This window comes from Schistocerca americana, chromosome 4, assembly GCF_021461395.2.
Source record: "Schistocerca americana isolate TAMUIC-IGC-003095 chromosome 4, iqSchAmer2.1, whole genome shotgun sequence".
NCBI classification, from domain to species: domain Eukaryota; kingdom Metazoa; phylum Arthropoda; class Insecta; order Orthoptera; family Acrididae; genus Schistocerca; species Schistocerca americana.
In genome coordinates, this window is record NC_060122.1 from 495,995,752 (window position 1) to 496,014,334 (window position 18,583).

At 40.0% G+C, this 18,583-nt stretch overlaps 1 protein-coding gene across 3 annotated transcripts in view; it reads right to left on the reverse strand.

Annotated features, from left to right (window-relative positions):
* Positions 1-18,583, reverse strand: part of LOC124612943 — a 453,322-nt gene that overhangs the window by 286,574 nt on the left and 148,165 nt on the right. For 2 of the 3 annotated variants that reach the window (XM_047141449.1, XM_047141446.1), the window contains exons 3-5: positions 15,173-15,313; positions 11,964-11,999; positions 9,375-9,557 (exon numbers count right to left, since the gene is read on the reverse strand). In XM_047141449.1, the coding sequence (XP_046997405.1) occupies positions 9,375-9,557; positions 11,964-11,999; positions 15,173-15,313 (360 nt within the window). The remainder of the gene's footprint in view (positions 1-9,374; positions 9,558-11,963; positions 12,000-15,172; positions 15,314-18,583) is intronic. The other variant, XM_047141447.1, reaches the window with a different exon arrangement.

Consider the following 18,583-nt stretch of genomic DNA (forward strand, 5'->3'; position numbering starts at 1 on the left):
CACGCGAAATGTTAATTTCTCCGCTTACACGGACTTGCACCCCCTCTAGTGGTGTTTTTCTGACACGTTTATTAAAAATAATTACATAAATTTTAGCAACTTTGGCGGTGCTACATACTGCTGTCATCACAACAGAGTGCCTTAAATCACAGCATTGCACTGATACTACCAGTACGTAACAGTTTGTCATTAAGTAAGCGGAATCACCAAGCCAGGCGCGCCATTAAGTGAAGTGTTGAAATCCTGGGAAACATCCGCTATTGACATCGCCCTCATAAGAGGAAACATAAAAGGGGACATAAGCCCACTTTGGAATGCAAACCACAAGAGAGAACCAAGAGAAGAGACTGCTCTCAAGGAGACTGGATCCAAGGAAAGTGGAAGAATACCACGACCAGATAGAACAAATTGAGTCCTTAATCGACAACTCAAAAGTAGAGGAGGCAGCACTTGAACTGGAGAAACTCTTAAAGCAAGCAACTACCCCCAGGAAAGTGAGAAGAGCTAAACCATGGTTCGATCAAGTGTTATCAGCAAAGAAAAGAAGTACTCCAAGCTTTACACCGACTAAAAACGGACACAGATAATCACTCACTACTACAAACATATGCTGAGAAAAGAAGATCCTACAAAACACTAACAAGGGAGAAGAGAATGGCACACAGAGAAGAAGAGGGAAGAAGAGTAGCTGAAGAAGCCAGGAGAGACCCATTCATTGCAATCCGCCCCCGAAAGCAGGCACAGTCACACTATATAAGCATGGAAGAATGAACGAGACATTTCAAAGACATTCTCAACAAGGATGGTAGAGAAGGAGCACAGGTAGCAAGTCAAGAGCTCACACCGCAAGAGATGGCAGCCTGGTCCGAAACATCATTGAATCAACAAAAAGGAAGAAAGCAGCGGGACCGGACATGCTTTACAACGAATACCTTAAAGACACAGCCCATCTGCTAGCACCAACCTGGACAAAACTTTATAACAAATGCATTGAAACAGCAAAAATCCCAGGCCAGTGGAGAAAATCAATAGTAAGGGCAATGTACAAAGGGAGGGGTGACCCAAAGGACACAAACAAATACAGAGGAATAGCCTTGGAAAACAACCCTTTTAAGGTATTCACAAAACTACTCACAGGAAGAATAAGACACACTTTGGAAGACCACCTCCCAGAATCTCAATTCGGGTTCAGGGAAAAAAGATCCACTATCACAGCAGTGGAGCTGCTTTTAAAAAACATATGGAAAACCATCGATAAGAAGCAAAAATATTATGCTGTATTCATAGACTTCACAAAGGCCTTCGACCTCCTCGACCGATCATTAGTAAAAAGGATGCTCGACGAAACCCTGGGAAGAGACAGCGTCTGGACGAGGATTATAAACTCCATAAATGAATGGAATGAGATACGGATCTCGGACAACCTCGACCTGTCTGAACCAATAAGGCAAACAAAGGGAGTACTCCAAGGAGACCCACTAAGCCCGCTCCTGTTCATTCTGGCAGCAAAGGACATTATGGAAATCGCTCATGACGAAGATGTCGAAGCATATGCCTACGCGGACAACATCGTGATAGGCTCAAAAAACTTACAGAAACTACAGGAGACTATAGAAGACGTGGAAAAATGGTGCAGAAAACACAAGTTTGTAATCAACACCGACAAAACGGAAATGATGGTATTCAGACCAGGCGGGTACATCCCAAAAACGACAAGAATTGCACTACAAGGAAAGCAAATATCTAGGGATAACACTCCAGCCGTCCGCAAAGTGCTTCACTAAACACACAACAGAGAAAGCGACACAGGCCATCAGAGCGATAAACGAAATAAGTTCCATCAGAACACTAAATCTAGACACAGCTATGGCACTCTTCACATCAAAAATAATACCGATACTGGCTTATGGGATAGAAATCATATGGATACACCTAAATGAAAAGAACTTAGAAACATTGGAAAGAGTAAAAGCAACCTATATCAAAAGAGCATTAGGGGTAGCAAAAACCACAAGATCAAGATTAGTCTACCTTCTCGCCCGAGAATCTTTCTTCATCGAGGATCTAAGGTCAATGTTCTTACTTCCCAACACATCAGCATCGGAGAACCTACTAAGACCACTACTCAAGAAAAGAGAGGAAGTACCAACCGAATTCTATGGATCCGTGGCCATGATCGACCGCACTTGGACAGCAGCAAATTTTGAGATGAGACACGTACTTACAAGACTCGCAGTACACGGATTCCACCATGAAATTTGTGCAAATACAACATACCACGAACCGTCAAACCTTTGCTAGTGTACACTATGTGGTCAGTCTTGTGAGAGATACCATATAGAAATATGCAACAAGAGGACCAGATCAATTAGGGATTATGCATCAAATGATGATTTTTCCTTAAACGTAGAACAGATACATTTCCCAACTGTTTGCAATACTTATCTGTCACTTATTTCCCAACTGTTTGCAATAGTTATCTGTCACTTCAATTTAACAATTACCTTCAATCGATGGATAATTGCCCACGGGAATTAGCTGCAATTGACACTATGGTAGTATATTTTTGAGGAAGCACTGATAAAATCAGCAAATGTAACTCCTGAAACGAGGTACTGATTATGAGTGTGAGAATGAAAACAGATACTTGATTGCAGTTCTCTCAAGCACAGTAACAGACGAAACGGAATCCAAGGCACAGTTTTATAAAGAAACAGAAGAGCGAAAAACAAATTCGCACACAAATGCACGCTCGTACTGTCACTCGACTCCAGATGCTTCGAAGACAATTCAACAAAGAACAGGTGTTTGCGGCTGCTGCAACAATTAGGTTCAACGCATATCAAACCTGTCATAACATTATCGATAGCGACAGCGTACGATTCAGCAATCTGAATCTCGCATTTTCTATCTAGAAACAAAATAAGTTGTTGTTTTTAAGTCGCGAACTAGGTGACGGTATCTCGTAATTCTACGATCAATTGACACGACGAGAAAGACATTTCTTTGGAATAGAAGTCCTACCTTGGAACATCCCATTTTCATCTGTTACAGCACATCCAGAGAAGTTTATCATCTGTTCCACTAATATTAATGTCGCTTCCTGAACTTTGGAAGAGTTTGAATTTCAGTTGTCGTTGTGAGTTTTTCGGATAAAATTACTCCAGAAGGGTTTTTACTGTCAGCTACGAAGATTTCGGAGCAAGAGATGTGTTCCATTCATTGCAACGGTATACGTAAGTCATCTGTCACACATTTAAATTAATTTACTCTCACGAAATTTGAAAAAAAATTCAAACACTCCAGGGATAAGAAAATAGTTGGTTTTAGGTGTCGTAAATTAATTCACCCATTGCTGTATGCCACACTTTTAATGCGCTCGGAATTCTTGGTCGAAATTAAGTCAAATTGTTGAAATCAACGCGATGCAGTTAGGATACGTAGAAAATATTTTGTCGTCATTTAATAGGGCAGAACCATTAAGCGAAATTCAAAACACTCTTATTAAATCAGTATATTGAAACAGTACAAAGCAGGGATACATTAACGGTACAGTTAATTTATTTGAACAGTTTCAGCTACTGCATTATTTTTAGGTTTGGATGTTATATTTAAACTCTGAACCTTGCAAGTTCTCGTTGTTCACGTATCGGTAATAGTTTCCAATTTACTGGCGTCATCTACAATTATACTGTTATAATATACAGCGTTGCATGAGGAACAAAATGACGTAGCAACTTATTTTATCCACAGACACCTTTTTCTCGAAGTGAAGAAGTATGTATCACAAATACCGAACTAATAAGAAAGTATGGTTAACTTTACACAAATTTATGGCTTTTGTTATGAATGGTGCCAGCTTTTCGCTGATTTGTATAGAGAAGTGTGAGAAACTGTATCGTATTAATGAGGGAACGCTCACGACGGTAGTTATACTGTGGAATTACACTAGTGACTAGACTCTCGGATAATCCGGCCCTCGATAGTCCGGCCTCTCAGTAATCCGACGCACATCCAAAAACACGTGCACAATGAATTATCGTGTGCAACAATACTTAGTTACACAATGCTTTATATACTGTATTTGAAATTGTAGCTTTCTTTACAGTTAGGAAACATGTCTTCTAAAAGGAAACACGTTACGCTAGACCTCAAGCAGAAACTCGAAATTTTAGATAAGTTAAATCGAGGTTCTTCGCAGAAAGCCATTGCTGCTGAGTTCAATGTTGGACGAGCAACTATTTATGACATCAAAAAAAAAAAAAAAAAAAAAAAGAAGATGTTATTCGATAGTACTCAACACAAATGGAGAGTGAGTTGGGGAAAACGGAGGGTTATACGAAAGAGTTAGAAAGTAGAACTGGATGTAGCTGCTTATAGATGGTTCATACAACAATACAGTAAAGGCCAAAACGACTTGGTATGCGGCAGATCGTCGGGGGGGCCTCAGCTTGTAAACAAAGTCCGGAAGATAATAGAGGAAGAAGATTTAACTGCTGATGCCTTGTATAATGCTGACGAAACGGGACTCTTTTACAAGATGCTTCCTTCAAAAACATTAGCTGCCAAGAACGAGAATGAAGCTCATGGTTACAGGCAACAGAAACGGCGCGTAACATCAATGACGTGTTGTAATGCAAATGGGAGTCATAAACTACCTCTTATGGTGACTGGAAAATCCCAACATCCACGTTGTTTTCAACATACTGACATAAATATTCAGTGTAGTATTGCGCTCAGAAGAAAGCGTGGATGGACAGACAAATAGTCTCTCGGTGGTTCCATGAAACGTTTGCACCAGCAGTGAGAAAAGAGCTAAAGAAGAAAAAGTTTCCACTGAAAGCTATCCTTATAATTGACATCTCTCCCAGTCATCCTTCAGATGTTTCTCTCAAGTGCGATGGTATACATGTACAAGCACTCTTTCTCCCTCCCATTGTGACAGCCCTAATTCAGCCCATGGAACAGGGAATTATGGAATCAATTAAACGTCATTATCGACATTCACTTCTCGTCTCCTTGCTGAACGAAGGGGAAAACGTCTCTATCGAGACTATGCTGAAGGCGTGGAAAGCAATTAACGTATGTGATGTTTTCCAAGCAGCCGAAGCATAGGATAAAGTGGAGAGCGCTGCCACAATGAAGAGCTGGAGAAAATTATGGCTATCCATTGATGCCGAATTGGATCCAGTAGTGGCAGCGATGAGCCAGTCAATACGGAATTATCAACTACTTTGTGCATTGACATGTTCCACAACCTTCCAGGAGGAGAAGAAATTGATGATGAAGATGTTATGAATGAGGTAAACTGTGATACAGACCAAACTTTAAGAGATGGAGTTCTCACACTGCTGGTGCTGAAGCTGCCGAGGTCGTCCTGGAGAACATTATGCAACAAGCAGATACATGCAGTACTGATGTAATCTTGTAAGCGGTTGCGTGATAAAATATGTCACCATCGCGGATCATCATTGCGACAGTTAAAAATTAGTTTTATAGTGAGTGATATGACTGTATAGTCCTCTATGTTTTAAAATTGTATCCTTCGGTTTAATAAAGTAGAGTACACTATATCCCCTATGTTTTCAAAATAAATAAAAAACAAAATAAATGAATAAAATAAATTTCAGACATTCAATAATCTGGTACTTCCGCTAATCCTGCATCCATTTGTGCCAGGAATGGCCGGATTAGCGAGAGTCTAGTGTACTGTCATATGGGTATGCAGCTGTTTCAAGGGCGGAAATGGGGCTGCGTGGGAGGGAACTGGAACTATGACACCGCCGCATTCCTGTCCTTTAGGGTTTAAGTCTTAGTATGCTCTTGATCACTGCTACGTTCTTGACCTTTGGGTGTTCAAGAGTGAGTGTTTGTTACGAGCAGTGAGCCGTTTTTGGAAGACCTTTGTACTCTTTTCCGTATTCAATCCCATTTGACGCAACTTAACTGCCACGAAATCAATGCTAGACTGTAACAGACTTGGATAGATGATCAGTAACAGTAATAACTAAGCAGTGGAATGACAACAATTTTAGACACACTGATATTTTAGTGCACGTGACGCAGTACGGAAGAGCACGTCCGATCGCATCCGCTACAGGTCTCAGCTTCGACTCCTCTTTTAGAAAACGTAATCAAATGCTTCCACAAGCGAGAAAATATCTAGACTTATTTATTTACTCATTTGTTCTTAGATTCCATGGGCCATCTGAGCCCATAATACTTGGTCATGAAACGAGTCTGTACATAACTCACGTAATGATGAGAAATAGTTTGAAATAAAAACTACAAGAGAAGAAAAGATTTGCGTAATACGAGGTCTGTTCAAAAAATTCCGGAACATTCGTAATTTCATGCCAATGGTGCGCTGGAGCGAAATGCGGTTGAGGTCCCTGCCCACAATTCTGTTTAATGTGAAACTGCCGGAAGTTTCATTATTGCAAGTCTTTCAGTTATTGTTCAGTACTGTATTGAGTAGAACGCTGTGTCGCACAGTTTGCGAATTTCGAGATGGCAGGGTTAGAGCAGAAACGCGTCTGCATTGCATTTTGCATGAAACTCAAGAAAACTTTTACTATAGACACAGTAAATGATGCAGAAGCCTACGGTGATGAGTGCTTTCTCTCGCTGTTACGAATGGCCACACGGTTTAAAAATGGTCGGGCGGAAATTGTAGATGGCCCTCGTTCAGGACGCCTTTCGACGTCTACCGACGATGCTCAATGTCAAGAACGTCAACGAAATTGTGCGTAGAAATCGAAGAGAGACTGCAGTAGAATGTAACATTTCAGTCATGAAATCCTGACACAGCAGCTTGGAATGCATCGTGTTGCCGCCAAGTTCGTCCCATGGGTCATGAGTCAAGATCAGAAATATGTTCGCCTCGCAATCTGTGAAGAGCTTTTGGATCACGCAAATGAGAACCAGATGTTCTTTAAGAGAATCGTAGTTGGTGATGAGACGTGAATCTACGGTTATGGTGTTGAGATCAAGGTTCAGTCTCCACAATGGGTCGGAAAAGGTTCTCCATGACCAAAAAAGGCTCGTCAGGTCAGGTCAAATGTCAAAGCCATGCTGATAGTTTCCTTTGACTTTGGAGGAGTAGCTCATCATGAATTCGTGCCACAGGGGGCAATTGTTAATTGATGGAACTATTGAGACGTTTTGCGACGCCTCCAAGAAAATGCGAGAAAGAAACGACCTGAAATCTGGCGAGACAGTTCATGGCTTTTGTATCACAATAACGCACCCGCACTTTCTTCCCCGTTGGTGCGGTACTATTGCATAGAAAACAAAATCACTGTGCTGCCTTTTTCTCCTTACTCTCCAGATTTTTTATTTCCTAAGTTGAAAACCCCGTTGAAAGGACGAAGATTTGCAACGATAGACGAGGTAAAGGAAAACTCGAAGGACGGAGCTTCGCGCCATCCAGCAAGAGGCGTGCCATGACTGCTTCCGGAAGTAGAAACGCCAAAGACTTCTTCCGGAGTGGAAACGGCATTGGGAGTGGTGTATCAGTTGTGGAGGAGAGTATTACGAAGAAACCAAACACAATGAGTAAAAGGTAGGCGTAGAAAAAATTTGTGGGCACAGTTCCAGATTTGTTTGAATAGATCTCGCACTTGCATATGAATAACACAATACTATGAACGAATTTTGGTTACTGTAATTCTTTTATAGAATAAACGGAATATGTTGTACAAGGCAGTCTCACTCTGTTTTACTGATGGAAGTATTATCCCAGTTTTCGTGTCGAGTATTCGAGTGATGATTGCAGTTCCTTTTAAATAAGTGCCATGCATAAACCTGCGCAAGTGGGAGCACCCGTCCGTCCCACTTCCCCCATCTGTGATTTGGCGTAGGCCTACATCATTTTTATTCATTACGGAATTCTCATACATTTCTAGAAACGATTTCCAGTGATCCCGCTAAACATCTCGTTTAGCCAATTGTAACATTACATGGCTGATCGTAGTAACATAGTATTATGGCTTTAGAATTGCTATGTAAAATGGCAGTTTTAGAGTCCTCCTCCCCACCATCACTCATTAATACCTCTCTGGATAAATGTCGACGGACAGCCATGGTTCAGTAAATAGAAATACCAGAATTAGAAGAGCAAGACGCTTGAATAACGTCCCACAAATGGTTAACGAACTGACCCCACAGATCATTCTGATTATCCTTTACTGGACTGAGAATTTTCTTTGTGAATGCGCGCAGTTGACCCAGAATATGATACAGTACTAATCTAATTTCTAAAAGTTATGGCTACGTGAAAAAAATAATAAATTGCACTGTGATTCGGAAACCACGTTGAATTGTAATTTCCTCACCAACTGGAGGAAGGAAAAATTCATACCACTTTGAGTAGGGCATGTATCTAATTAGGCAATGTGATTTTCAAACCCCTATGCCTTACAATCTCATAGCTACTGAAGAGAAATAAAGTTGCAGCTGATATATCTAGCTATGCTTTTGAATTCTTTTTCCTATTGCTTAGTAAAATACACTAACGAAATTAGCCTATTCTGTAACAAATTCCATATACTGCAAGCCGGAAGTAAAAAGTGATCTAGCATTTTTGATAGATTTACTAACCATTTTGCACTATTTGAATTGCCCAAAAATTTATTCGAAGTTACAGAATTTCTACGCATATCCGACCGTAACTTCGGGATCTCAAGGTCAGTACCCAGTGAAATTATTTGAAAATTTCCTTGTACGCTATTCGAAGTGTGGAACGGTATTCTGTCTGTCGATCTTGCCGTAAATGCCTTCTCGTTCATATTGTTCAAAATGCTGGTCGCCGGCATAGCAGGACCACATTTGAAAGGCAAAAAGAAATAGTAGACTTTAACAATCCGTAGAGACGATGTCATTAGAGACAGACCTCGAGCTCGGATTGGAGAACGACAGGAAGACAACCGGACGTTTTCTTCTCAATGGAACCGTATGGGCATTTGTCTTAAGTGATTAGGGAAAGCACGAAGAACATAAATCTACATGGCCGCACGGTGGTTTGAATTACGGTCCTGCTGAAAGCGAGTATGAGCGATGGACCACTTGGCTTGGTGGCCTTATTCGAATGCTTTGGGCGAGTACTGAGTGCGACAAGTTTCGATCGAGCATAAATTTGTGTTATCCGAAGTGTACACTTCTTCGAAACAGATGCGAAGTCATGTAGACAGATTTTTAGGCTTACTATATAAGCTTTTTCTTATGTTCTGACGGTGACGGTAAAATATTGACTGTAACGGGAAGCGCTCCTATGCCCAGTTGGACATATAATATGTTTGAGTGTTCTATGATATAGGCAACACAGTAATAAAAGCTAATACAAATAATTGTACAGTCATAGGGACGTGACTTACCCTCATAGATGATTGGGATCTGGTTGCGGTAGTAGACCAGTGCAGGGAGGCTCCCGAGGTTGTATTCTTCAGCGAGGCTCTCGTCGGCTATCTTGACGAACCCGATGCCCAGCTGGTCGGCTTCGTCGTCGATGTTCTCCAGCTCCAAAAGCGCCTTGGCGCACTTTCTGCACTCGGGCCTGTCTGCGGGTCATTCGGCAGTCTCTCTTAATTCAGCATACTACTCGCCAGCCGCCAGCAGCTCTCATCGTTTTGTTAGTGCTCACACAGTGCTTACTTTTTACCCATTGTTGAAAAGCATTCTTTGTCAACATCGCATCAACAACTGTTACATAATCTTTTCTTTTCTTTTTTTTTATATCTCGGTTCTTTTATTCAAAGGTGAACCGTAATCAAACTGCTTTTTCTTCCACTAATGTTTCATCCTAAAGTATGAATTTTTTCTACAAAAAACCGACGGAGGAATTTATTAACATGGTAGCTCGTTTCGCGTGATGCTCCTGGATACTGATGAATGTGTGTGGAAATAGTTCCTAAACACGTTACCTACTCAGCTGAATTTAAATGTTTCCTTCTGAAGGAAAGGCACACGGCAAAGAATTCTCAAGTCTCAAGTGGTGTTTCAGGTTTCGCCAAGTTAGTCTGATATATAAAAAACTGCCGTTGCCTGCTTGAGTTTAGGATGGTAGTATCTGACTTTTGTGTTGAAATTATGTCGCCAGTCAATTGCAACATTGCCTACCGAAGTTGCAGAGCGATCATTTGGTATAACTTCTATTTTTGCCAGAAACAAAGCAGTTCACGCGATCTATTTGTCAACAATATTGCGCCGGTGCGAGATAGGAACCTTGATTAGAATTGATCTCGAAAATGTGGAAATATAATATTAAAGGTTGTTTCACGAAACAATACTTGTTCATTTGAGTAAATGTGAAGAAGATAATTATTTATGTTGAAACCTAGGCAGACAATTCTGTGTTCTCAGTCGGAAATAAGAGAGCTTTTCGAATTTACCTCACATAATAAGAAACCAGATATGCAAGAGACTTTTAGTAAGCACTATTCTGCGATGAAAGCAGCTGACGACTTAAATAACAATACGGCAACAGCTGCGTGTGGCAACTGTGCCAAAACATTGGAAACCTGTGCCTCAAAAAGCATGCACTCCAAAGTGCGTCTAGTACACGCTACTACATCAGCAGCTTGGCACCACATGTGTTAGATTACGCATCTATCTGAGCCTAACCACCACTATGTTTTTTTCTTAATAAGTAATAAATAGATATGGCACTTGTACGTAATGTAAAGCCTGAGTAGTTGTACCATTAAATGATAGTGTTCAGGTCGCTATATGCATGTGGGCTTGTTGCTCTTTTACTTTGTATACAAAATGAATCAAATAAGACGTTCTCAAGTAAAATTTTGTTATATGGAATGCTTTAACATATTTAAAAATCAAAGATACAATTTTTTCCGAAAGAACTGTATAGAATATGTATGAAAATATAAATATATTTTGATATTTGCATTACAAGTTACTTTCGATAGAAAGTACTTTTTCATAATTATAATAAAGTTTCTGCGTAAGACAGTCACACAGTAATTATTATACTTAGTGCTGCTAAGTCTCAATTGTGTTAATTTATCCCGACTATTTTTTTTTCATTTCAAACATATGATGTTTGTGTTTTGATTGTAAGTAACATAAAGAAAGAAGAAATGCCTGAAAAGCGCAAAATGAACGCATGTTATTCCACAAAGCATTGAGCACAGATTTTGTAGGTATTAACAGCAGTAAAATAAAAAACAAAATAAAAAGAAGCAGAAAATAAAATAAAGAAGATTCCATGGTATAGTTAAACAGGCGTGTAAAACAAAGGTGATACGCTTTCAGTCTGGAAGCGTGACGTGAAAATCGAGGATGCACTGCCAACCTTTAAAGAGGAATAAAAAGCTGTGGGCAGTAATTTAGTTGACCTGGCTATTGTGACAGCAGAATGCTTCGTAGTATTCCCTACCAATGTAAGTTTGGCTCCATCGATCGTTTGGAATATTCCAGCCACATGACATTAATGTCTTGTATTGAATAACATTGTAAGCAGTCATTTGTACATTACATGTGTACATATGTGTATTTTAGACATAAGAGTCCATGAATTCATTTATGAAAATAAACAATATTCTATCGGTTATCTTCTGTCATAATTACCGAAAAGGATGTGATAGATAAAGAAGTACAAACGTCTGCCGCACAATTCATAATCCAGTATTCATTCAAGATACGTATGGTCAATGAAAGCGTATAACGAAAAGGTACAGTCAGACAGTAATTTTGACTTCTCCAATATAATTATAGGATTCAGATATGGCATGTAGGACTGCAGAATAGGTCTGATTTTGTTTCGCAGACCTCCAACTGATTTCTTGGAATGCCCTTGTTTTCTGTCGAGTTTATGGGAAATGTTACTTTCTGAACAAAACAAGAAGCAATCCTTTTTTTTTATTATTCTTAATCATTTCTGCCCACAACAGCGACAGGTCGTTAAGTAGTTAGCTGTAAGCCTCCATACAATGGCACGTAATACTTACTGGACCCCGTGGTAGGACAAGTCTTCGCGTCAGGACCTATCGGTACAACAGACAGACAAAACATTGAAATTGAACACATTGGGGTCAAACTGAACGTGGAACATCCACAGCAGACACATGCCACTTCAATTACATATAGTTTTCTCGGTAAATGGGATGAAACTTTTGAGCCTACTGCAAACGTACTTTGTCTTATAAGTACAATAACTTTTATAAATCAGAAGTTAATCATATGCCGAAATGAGCCTTAGTACCACGTCAGCTGCTTTAGAGTTAATCCAAGAAACAAAGACAGTGTCTGAGTATATCGTTTGTGGTGCCTAGACAAAGTTCATGCCTGGATCTACCAGGTTTGTTTTCAGTCTGGCGTTTAGGTATTATTTTATTTTACGATCAACGATTTGGCTTTCGAACAACGGAGTCCCAGAAGGGCCAAAGCTCATGTTATCACATTTTAAAAGTTTCAGTACATTTTTAAAAGTCTGTGTCTGCTGGGATGCCATTTAATACACACAAAAGGAATATATTCACACAAATACTATACATAAAAACTACACATATATTCGGAAGTAGAGGAAAATATAAAAAAAAGTATTTCAGTAATAAACACACAATTCTTAATTTGACAATTGGTTTAGTAGTTGTTAAACACAATTACACGATATATCACAAAACAGAGGCACAACATAGCTTCCAAAATTTCCTGATTTCCAAAAACATAGGAAATATATTAGTCAGAGAGGCACTGCACTTCTGTGAAAACTCAGAATCCAATGCCGAATAACGAACCATTATTGTACTCTAGCTTTATTCTCAGTCGGATTATCGGCTACGATTAATGTTTTGTTAGCAGTTTTTGACAGTCATACTTTGAAATATATACAGTTTTATGTAGAAAAATATAATTTTTGCACAGCTTATTTCAGCAACCAGAGTACACTAGGTTTTGCATCAGCGATGGTAGTAACTTTGGCGGCTCCCAATGCAAGTGTGACGCCGCGGAATCATAGTGTTGCATACTGACGTTCGCAAGGTTAAAAAAAAACAAAAAAAAACTTTTGAACTGTTCAATTATTATTTTTAGTATTTGCCATAGGACAATAGATCAAGCAGTGGCCGGTCGACATTGCAGTATACTGAAAGCATGATTGTCGAATTAGGCTATTATTCTTTTTTTTTATCTTAAACGAATAATGCGGAATTCCAACGAGTGTGGGGCTGTAAAACCAAGTAAATCTTATCTGCAGGATAAGCCTACCACCTGGCTTCACTACTGACATAATTTCTTTTCTGAGTTGTCTTTTTGTGACTTTTATTAATGGTATGACAACAATGGGATTACTAGAGGGTTTGTGGTCTGTGTGATACAAGGACTTAAATAGGTAACGTGCTGCCCACAGAACAAAGGAAAATGGGTACTGATTCCAAAATACAGACCTCCAATAGGCAGAATGTAATTTTCTTCTGGCGATCCACAGCAATTCTCTTCCAGTGTCTAACGTAAATCTGCCTCATCTGGGTGTACTGACTAGTATCTTACTATAATTTATAACAAACAAACACCCTTCTTATTTGCAAGTTTAAAGACAAATATTTTTTAGTTATTAATTAAGTTTTATTTCGAGTCACCTCTCGAGTAAACTCTACAGGCACTACATCGTTACAAACTGCAGTACTTTCATTCTGTCACGAATCTTTACAAAGGTAAAAAAAGCGATATTTTTGCTCTGTTTAGTAACAATATTTAATAGAAAATTCAGTAACGTGAGGAACAAACATGTCCAAAAATCTTATTTTGCCTACGATGAGAACTACTAGGATATATGGCTTAGCCTTCGAGTACTATACACGGTGCAGCATAATTAAGAGCGGAAACCGACATGTGTGAAGTTATACGACAAATGGAGCGAAAACATTCCAATAAACTCGGGTCCGCAAGTGAACCATTTGCGAGCTAAATGCAAATATTTGGTTACGAGGTGATAGTGGCTTCAGTGTAAAATATTGCCCCAGTTGGTAAAAACGTATTTGAAATGTAAACTTTTCGACTAAATCCCCACGCAATTGGGCTCAAATTTCACGGGCACGTTTTGTTGCTCCTGTAAGACGATATCTAGCGCATCGTGGTTTAAGATGGATAGTTCCGGGATAATCTGTACCCTGGCCTACAAAATTTCCTGACGTGAGTCCTCTGAATTTTTCCTTCTGAGAAAGATCGAAAGTGACATGTATAGTACACCCACTGATCAAGTTGAAGAACTGGAGCTTGTCAATTTACGAGATTATCCGGGTGTCTTGCCAAGATTTACGAGTAGAATACAGTATTGCACCCAAATCGAGGACGACACATAGAACATCTCCTTTAACGGTGTGCAGTAAATTGTAGCATATAACGTGTTGAATTAGTTTTGCATTTCGTGTTAAGATAGGCAGTGGGTGAAAGTCGAGCCCAACTAGATGAGGATTTAACCAAAAAGATTACATTCCAAACATTGTTGTACTATCTAGGACAATAATTTCATACTGAAGTCAGTAGCGAGTCGTAACGACAAAGTACAGTTATGGACATGAAATGTATACACAGTGACGAGTATGAACTACGTACCTCCAGCTGTATTAATGGAATGACGACAATGATAATTTGTGCTGGAACAGGACTTGGATCAGGAATTACCGCTTTACGCGAGTGGTCGGTTATCTGAACACAACTCACGGTCAGACCCAAACTTCTATATGTCGTCGTTCATGTAACACACCCGTACATCCCATTAATGTTATTCCCGCAGAGAGGTGACATTTTATTTGTAGGTCAGAGGCCCGGTATCGACCCATAAATACGAAACTGCACTGCTTGTGTTTTTAAGAAATGTGATGCAGAGTTCCTCTGGACAACCATGCATACATGTCCGAAGGTCTTCTTCACAAGACAGGCACTGATGTTTCGTGATTACAGCTATAAAGCAAACGGTTTCTTTGTGAATTTATATTTATTAGAAAGCTTTTGCTTCTATTATATATTTTCACTCGTGTCAGTTTTCGCTATTAATTACGCTACATCCTACACAAATATCTATCTTTGATCTGTAGGTTAATGTGCGGTAGCGAACAGAATATATATTATACAGACCCCCTGCCCCGCATTTTGTATTTGGTAAAACATTTGAGGGGTAGTTCTTCTATGCAGAAAATACTCAGACTCACATACTTACAGAATAATACGGCCACATATTCGGTGTCCTGAACGATTTTTTCGAGTATGCGAGCGTTTACTTCCTCGATGCGATCGGGAAGGTCCATGGCTTCCAGGCTCGTAAGGAAGTCCAGAACATTCTCCTCGTCCATCAGGTCCCCTGTTAAAGTAGAATGGAATATTGTATTAGGTGACGGTTTTCACATTTAATATCCATTATTTTCTCAGGTAGCAACACACACGTACATGCAACTACATCCATGCTCATCATTTCTACATTTACATCAGTATTCCACAAGCCAACTAACGGTGTGTAGCGGAGGGCACCTCTGGCACGTGGGTGGAATGATTATCTAAGCCTCTAATTTCTCGAATTTTCTCGTCGTAGTCGTTTCGCGAGATGTATGTGGAAGGAAGTAATATGTTGTCCGATTCTTCCTGGAAAGTACTATCTCGAAATTTCAGTAGTAAACCTATCCATGATGCAAAACGCTTCTCTTATAGCGTCTGCCAGTGGAGTTTGTTGACCATTTCTGCAACGCTCTCCCACAGACTAAACGACACTGTAACGAAACGCGCCGCTTTTCGTTGGATCTTCTCTAACTCTTATATCAGTTCTTCATTGTAAGGGCCGCAGACTGATGAACAGACTCAAGAAACGGCCAAACAAGCGCCTAGTAAGCCACTTCTTTCGTGGATGAGTAACATTTTACATTCTTCCTATGAATCTCGGTCTGACATCTGCTTTTAGTACTATTTGTTTTGTTTGGTCATTCCACTTAAGGTCGCTCTGGATAGTTACTCCTACATATTTTACGTTACATACTATTTCCAGCAGTTTGTCATCAATAGTGTAGTTGTACAGTAGTTGATTTCTTTTGCTATATATGCACAATTTGTTAAATTTATTTTAATTCGTGGTCAGCAGCCAGAGTCTGCAGCATCCATCGATACTCAGTAGGTCGTTTTGCAAATCGATAGTGTCTTGTGGTGTTGCTGTTTTCTTATAGACAACCGCATGATCTACGGACAGTCTTAAAGAGCTTCTGATGCTTTCTGCTAGATCATTTGAAAACACTGTAAACAGTGATGGTGCTCTTACACTTCCTCAGAGTACTCCGGAAATTATCTTTACACCTATCGATTTTTTCCGTTAAAGAGCAACGCGTTGTTTTCTGTCTACAAGGAATTCTTGAATCCAGTCGCAAATCTGGTAAGCTTGTATTTTTTTCACTAACAGCAGTGCGGGACGGTATCGAATGCCTTCCGGAAGTCAAGGAAAGCACCATCAACCCAAGAGCCGTTGTCTACACCACTATGGATCTCATGGAGCAACAGAGAGGGTTGATTTCGGAAGATCTATGTTTGCGGAACCCATGTTGATTTTTATAGAGGAGATTTTCGTTTTCGAGTAGCACGGTAATTCTTGAACTTAAAAACATGTTCCGTAATTCTGAAAGAGATTGACGTCAGTGGTATAGGGCTATAATTATGTGCATCTGTCCTACGGCCCTTCTTGAAAGCGGAAATGACCTGCGCTCTTTTCCAGTCGCTAGGTACCGTCGTTGCTCCAGTGAACTACGATAAATTGCTGCTAGAAGGGGAGCAAGTTCTTCTTTCGCGTAAGTTCCTCTCTCCCTTTTTTTTATCTTACTCCCTACCTCGTTATACGTACGATCTCTCTCTCTCTCTCTCTCTCTCTCTCTCTCTCTCTCTCTCACACACACACACACACACACACAACACATCGGATTAATTCCAATAAATTCAAATATCATGTATATGTATTCACGTAAATTATGGAGTGAAGATGAGCGACACAAGTGGAACAATTGAGGGTTTGTGCAATGACACACAATACGCGAACGAAATATGTAACGTTAGTTAAAATTTTAGCTATAACTACAGAATATTATCCAGTATGGGAGCTACGAAGACTGAACAGGGGTTCTGAAAAAAAGAAATAGTGATTTGTTCATAACATGCTTATCAGTATTCAAATTGACGAAGTCGTGATGTACTGCAAAATGACCAATGGAAGATTTATATTTATTTAAGTGACGGAAAAGCGATCATGAAACGTATTGTTATAACGTGGTAGATGGTTATTTTAGTGTCCGACAGCGATTCGGATTCCCTGGCGATTTGGAGGAAAAGTCAGAGATACTCGGGCTTCGCAGTAAGGTCGCAGCTCGCGCCCGAGGAGGGCATGTCACGTAGGCCCGACCTACCATGGTCTCGTACTTAAACCTCATTATTTCTCGCTATTCTCTGAAGCCATTGGTTTTAGCCATTGACAGTACCCTGATTGATCTTGCCTGTGTTTACATTTTCCGTTCGGACTGCTCCCTGGACTGTTTTGCGGACGTTTAAGATGACTTTCGCTACTCTCTGTACTTTGCTTCCGGTTAGCCATTCTCCTAGTGAAGTCTGTCATCGTTCGACAGCTGCGCTGTTAGCGCGGCGGATTGCTAAGCGAAGGGGCCCTGATTAGATTCCCGGTTGAGATGGACTTTTTCTCAGCTCGGGGACTGAGTGTTGTATTGTCCTTACGCTCATATCGTCATAATTAACATTACACTGCTGAGATGGGTGAATGGGCTTGGCCCGAAAGCCAATAAATTTGAAAAAAAAGAAAAATCCTCCGTCATCGATGATAAGAACCGGTGTTTGTTTCACCGGTCTCCGCGACAACCCCTTTGGGTATGATCACAACCTGTGGTCTATGTACCTACACGTATTAGTGGAATAGAAAAGTTACAGAAGGCGAAAAGTTCTTCAAGAAACGCAAGAGAGTATTTGTATTTGGTCGAATAGCTAGTCACTAAAAACTTACTTAAAAGATGAACTTGGGAAATTTAGTTTAAATCCGGCAAACGCCGAACAACTACGGCTAAATTTCAAAGACATCATAAGCTGTAGCTTAAATAAATATGTACCAAGTAATGTAATTAAAGATGACAAAGACACGCCGTAATGTATTCGGAGAAAGTTGCGAAAACACAGCCCACATCACTTTCCTTAAAAAGAGAATGCAGGAAAGCTGACAGATAAGGGAGTGGAGATTCATGCATCCTAAATATGGGCTGAACGTGGAATTTACTATCCTTACCACAATATGATCACGGCGAAAATATTCGTCAGAAAGTCCTAGGAAATTCTGGTCATGTGTAAAACTAATGAACGAATCCAAACCTCCCGTCCAGTTTGTCGTAAATCAGTCTAGTGTTGAAACTAAAAACAAAAGAAAGAGGCAGAAATATTAAACTGTGCGTTTAAAAATGTATTCCAGCAAGAAGGTTCAAGAAATCACAAATGCGCTACTAAGATCATAAGCAATCGGTAGAGCCCATACGAAAGCACTGGAGCCCACACAACAGGGATTTTGCATCATTACCAGTGTAAAAAAGCTGCTAAATGGTACTGAGTG